The sequence below is a fragment of the Pteronotus mesoamericanus genome, unplaced genomic scaffold (genome assembly GCF_021234165.1).
Source record: "Pteronotus mesoamericanus isolate MK-2021 breed Mesoamerican mustached bat unplaced genomic scaffold, CSHL_Meso_final contig_502, whole genome shotgun sequence".
NCBI lineage: Eukaryota > Metazoa > Chordata > Mammalia > Chiroptera > Mormoopidae > Pteronotus > Pteronotus mesoamericanus.
Genome location: NW_026555187.1, coordinates 2,038,648 through 2,043,833, shown reverse-complemented (window position 1 = coordinate 2,043,833; position 5,186 = coordinate 2,038,648). Strand labels below are relative to the sequence as shown.

Genomic DNA, 5,186 nt, shown 5'->3' with positions numbered 1-5,186 from the left:
TCTCCATTATTTCTTCAAATAAGTTTTCAATTTATTGCTCTTCCTCTTCTCCTTCTGGTGTATGATTTGGATGCTGGCACATATGGAGATGTCCCAAAGGCTCCTAAGCCTATCTTTTTTGTTTTGTTTTGTTTTTTTTAAAATTCTTGTTTCTTCTTTTTGTTCTGCTCAAATGTTTTCTTCCTTATGTCCCGAACTGTTGGTTTGAATCCCAGCTTCCTTCCCTTCTCTGTTGGTTTCCTGTGGATTATCCTTTATTTCATTTAGTGTAAGCTTCATTTCTTCCTTTATTTTATTTTTTTTGCCATACTCAAGGAGTTCTCTGAGCATCCTGATAACCAGTGTTGTGAACTCTGCGTCTGATAGGTTGGCTATCTCCATTTTGCTTAGTTCTTTTTCTGGGGTTTTCTTCTGTTCTTTCACTTGGACCGTATTTCTTTATCTCCTCAGGTTAGCAGTCTCCCTGTGTTTGTTTCTGTGTATTAGGTACAGCTGTTTTCACTCCCTGTTTTAGGGCTGTGGCCTATTGTAGAAAAAGCACCTGTAAATTGTGTGGAGCAGAGCCTTAGGTAGTTGCCAGGGCAGGGCCCCTGCTTCACTGCTTTGTGGCTGTGTGGGGAGGGCTCACAGAGGGGACAGTGCCACAGCCTGGTTCCTGCTGGGTAGCCCAGCGCTCGCCCTGCCCGGTTTCCAATCACTTCACTCCCTTCCCATGTGTGACCAGTGCCCTCCCAGCTAGTGTCCGGGTTGCAAGGCCCGGAGTGGGTGGGTTTGCGTAGGTGCATTGTAGGACCGTATGGGCTCTTTAATCAGCAAAACCGGCAGTTTCTTCCAACATCTCAACCCCCACTGGTTTTTACAGCCAGGGTAGCAGGGAGCTATCTTCCCGGGGCTGGAACCCTGGGCTGTGCGGTCTGGCCTGGGGCTGGGATCACTCGCTCCTAAGGTGTCCCTCCCGTCAGTGTCCCCGCCACTGCTGCTGCCGCCTTTCCACACTGCACCACCTCTCTGCCTCTCCTACCCCTCTGGATGAATGTGTCAAGATTTTATTTATTTTTAGAGACAGGGGAAGCCAGGGAGAGAGGGAGAGAAACATCGATTTGTTGCCTCTCACTTGCTGCCAACTGGGGACTGGTGCATGACCCGAGCATGTGCCCTGACTGGGAATCAAACCTGCGACTTTTCAGTTTGCAGGCTGGCCCTCAATCCTCTGAGCCCCTTCCTCTTTTTCTTAGTCGTGAACATCCTGATACAGAGGCAGAACTATGGCTGGGGCGTTGGGAGGCATGGGTCCAAGTCCTAACGCTGCCATTAACTCCGTTCCCCCATTTGTAAAACGCGGTCTTGGAATTGGTCTCTAAGTTTGTTTTGCTCTAATATACCATGACATCTTAGCTCATCTGGAAACAGGAGTAATGAGAGGTGAGGAGAGGTGGACACCCAGAGAGACAGGGTGCTAGACAAGCATGGAGACAGAGAGAGAGATCTGTCCCAGGCTGCCATTGAGGCCATTAAAACACACATCCGATTGCCTCTCATCACTGAGGACGCCCCACTGCTCATTCCCTGACCCCTGCCATTCACCCCCATACCAGGTCTCCTGTGGGAACTGGGGCCAGGGAGGGGCAGACTCCTCCCAAGGTCCACAGCTAGTTTGGGCATCACAGGAGTCAGGTTAGACAGCTTCATTTTTATTAACCAGAGTTTAAATAAATGCACAGCCTGCTGGACCAGTCCTCCCCAAGACCTCTGGTTCCCACGCCAGTAACCCCCCAATAAATTAATAATAATAAATACCAACTTATAAATACAGCGGTGTAGGCGAGAGGCCGCAGACGGCAGTGGTTATGATAGACTATTTCAGGTCCCACTGGCCCGTTCCACTGGCCAGGTCACCTCCATTGCGCATGTGCCGTCAGCGAAGGCCTAGGTCAGTTTATAAGCAGTGGCAGTCACTGGCCACGAGGTCGTCGAAGGGCGTGAGGGTCACGCGGCCCTCGCTATCCCGGTGCAAGAGTACCACCGGCTCGTAGCTGGAGGGCACGCAGCACGGCGCAGGAGCGAGCTCGGGCTTCAGGCGGTGCAGACGCGCCAGCATTTGGGCATGCCGGTTAGCAGCCCGGAACTGGCTCGGGCACGCGCCACTGCACACGCGCACGTCCAGCTCGCGCGGCGCCAGCACCCAGTCGGCCCAGCCTAAGTCTTCGAGCGACGCGCGCAGGCTCTGTAGGCGGCAGCAGCGCCCCTCCCCGAGCGGGCAGCCGTCCCGGGCGCGCGCGCTGCGGCGTCCCCTGCGGGCGCTTGGCCGCCAGTGCAGCTCCAGCCGGAGCCGGGAGGAAGGTGATGCAGCCAGCAACCGATGGGAAGGCGGCAGCAGGTGCAGGCCCAGTGAGGGCGCCCGGGAGACTCCGAGGCCAATCTGACGCTGCAGCATCCGTGTCACATCCCACGAGCTCGATTCCGTCTGGGACAGTCTGAGCAGGGCCCGATGCAGGCGGGAGGCTGCGGGAAACCCTTTTGTCAGGTTGGCCCTAGGGATGCCCAGGTGCAGGTGGCCGCCTGGTCCAAGTCTTACTGTGGGAGAGAGAGGAAGGCCAGTCACCCACGGGCCTACTCTGTGCCGGGCATGAGGGTGCCCACTTCCTCCCACGAGCCAGATTGGATGCCACCTCGTGGCCATTGCATAAACTGCTTCTTCACCAGCCACACTCTTTCCCTGAATTCTTCCAGCCTGCCTAAAATAGGCACCACTGTATTTTATTTTATTGTACTATATCATTTCGTTGCCCCTATTTGAATCTCAGTAAGGGTTTCTGTCTGCCTGGTCACCACCGTGCCTAGCACGAAGTAGGTACTTAGTAAATATTTGGCAGAATGAATAAATACCTGAGATTCAAATGCTGATTCTGCCTTCTGGCAGTCAAAAACATTTTCATTGAAGGCCTACTAAGTGCCTAGGACTGGGGATTCAGCAACCAGCCGCTGTGTTTTCAATTCCTTGAGTCTCTGTTTCCTAGCTGAGAAATGAACGGCCCCAGATTCCCCGGTCGCAGACCTCCAGTCTGGTACAGGTGTTTGGGATACTATGGGGACTGAGGTCTGAGTTGCTGCGTGAGCACCACCGGCTCGCTAGGCTCGGAGAGGGTGAGAGGTTTACCTGGAGTCTTACCGCACCTATGGAATTAGGGCCGGATAAGAGCACTTCCTCGGGTCTGACACCCTCTCCGCCACCCCTCCCAGGTCCTAGCGCGGCCCGGATCTTTCTCCCTCTGCCTCCAGGAGCCTCCGTGGAGGCCGCGAAAATACTCCCTCCTTGTTTCAAGGCACCTATCACGTGCAACTTGAGCCGTGCCTTGTAGCGCGATTGCATCAGATTCCCAACTAGCCTGGGTCGGCTCTGCCGGTCGCTGTGCACTAAGTCCTGCCTACTCTCCCTTCCATCCCCCGCCCCGCCCCCGCCCCTGCATCCTTCCTTCTGGATCCCACCCACCCTCAAATCCGTTACATCTTAGACAGGGACCATTTGCCCAGGCCCGACCTCATATCAGAGCTCTCCAGGCTCTGGGAGCCTTCAGGAGAATCGCTGGCTTCTCTCGGCCTCAGTTTCCCCATCTGCTATCCGAGGAAATGTAACTCTCCTCTTTAACATTGGCTAAGACGCAACAGGGTCGCTAGCTCCCCCATCAGCCCTGATAGGGAACGCTCTTGTCTGGCTCACAGATGGGGAAACTGAGACTCGACTTTGTGCTCTGGGACTCAGAACCCCTGGTTAGATGATAGAAGCTGCTTGGGTGGGTTAGGGTTAGGGGTGTGTATTTGAGATTTCACTCACGCTTTGGGGTGAGTATCTGGACTTGAGTGGCAGGGATGAGATCGGGGTTCGAGTCTTCCCAGGTCTGGTTAGCCCGAAGCCTGGCCAACAAATCTTCGTAACGTTTCCGCATCTCCTGGAATCTGGAGACATCCGGGCTGGAGTGCATGTCTGAGGGTCCTGGGAAGGCTGGAAGGTGCTCCTGGGCTAGAGATAGGGCCCCTCCAGTCGGCAGCCACGAGAGCATCAGCAGCAGCAGCAGCATCGCCGGACAGCACGGTGTCGGGCGTCCCCGCCCTTGCGTGGCTCTGCTCTCAATGCTCTGAGCTGCGACTGACCGGCTGCTGCTGGCCAGGCCTTTGTATTCCTCGGACTTTGTCCGCCCCCGCCCGCCCGGCCCAGCCCTCCCGGGGTGCACAGTAAACACTCCAGGGATCACAGCTGGGCAGGGTCTAGGGTGCTTTCCAGGGGGAGATGCTTGGAGGGTGATGCCCCTGGAGAGGCTGGGGAAGCCCCTCCCAGGAGTACTTCTGAGCCTCAGTAGTTTCTTCTGTGAAATGGGGACATCATCCCCGCTTGGTGGGCTGATGGGAAGAATGATTTTCTCAAAAAGGACTTATTATTATGTGCCAAACTCCATAGCAAGAGCTTAAGATGTGGCCTTCTTCCCCCGTGGTGTTCCCTTCCGTCCACCCCACCCCCCCACCCTCTCCCCATAGGGCCAAAGGCTGAAGATGTTGAAAAACAAGCAAAGGAGAAAAGGCCAGAAAGAGCCAAAAAGTGTTGCCTGGGGCACTTTCCACTCCATCACACCTCTGTTTCTTCATCTAGAAAATAAGGTCTGAGACTTTCACTGGAGAGAAAGTTACATGCTGTGTAAGGGACAAAACAAGGCATGTAGTAGGTGCTTCGTGTATTGGGTGTTTTTAGCAGTTACTCATCCTTATCTGAGAAACTCCTGTTCATTCTTCAGCTGGTGCTCCCATCCCCCGTTCCTTCCTCAGGCCCAGGCCTGGCCCTCAGCACCGGCGGGGTCTGTGTCAGCCCTTCTGCCCCTGACTGGGGGTTCCCAGAAGGCTGGGACAGGGTAACTCTACTCTGGGCACTCCGAGAGGAGGGGGCAAGGACCTGGAGCGCTGTGGTTTAGGGGAGGGAGAGCTGGTGTCCGATCCAGCCACCAGGTGGTGAAGGGGCAGAAGGTGCCCCAGGAATGCCCTCCCCTGGGTCCAATAGACCTTCTTCCACCGCTCAGGACTCCTGGCCCCGCGCACGGGTCCCTGTGCCATGGGGAGGGTGGGCCGGCTGTGTGACGCAGGTGGTGGGGGGGTGTGAAGTGTGACAGGAGCATGCAAGCAAGAGGTACAAGGACCAATGG

At 55.5% G+C, this 5,186-nt stretch overlaps 1 protein-coding gene across 1 annotated transcript; it reads right to left on the bottom strand.

Annotated features, from left to right (window-relative positions):
- Positions 1 to 1,936: 1,936 nt before the first annotated feature.
- Positions 1,937 to 4,088, bottom strand: GDF15 (growth differentiation factor 15). The gene is made up of 2 exons (XM_054578730.1): positions 3,833 to 4,088; positions 1,937 to 2,574 (listed from the first exon to the last, which is right to left on the bottom strand). Exons 1-2 carry the CDS (start codon positions 4,074 to 4,076, stop codon positions 1,937 to 1,939), a joined length of 882 nt encoding a protein of 293 aa, XP_054434705.1. The 5' UTR covers positions 4,077 to 4,088.
- Positions 4,089 to 5,186: the final 1,098 nt, after the last annotated feature.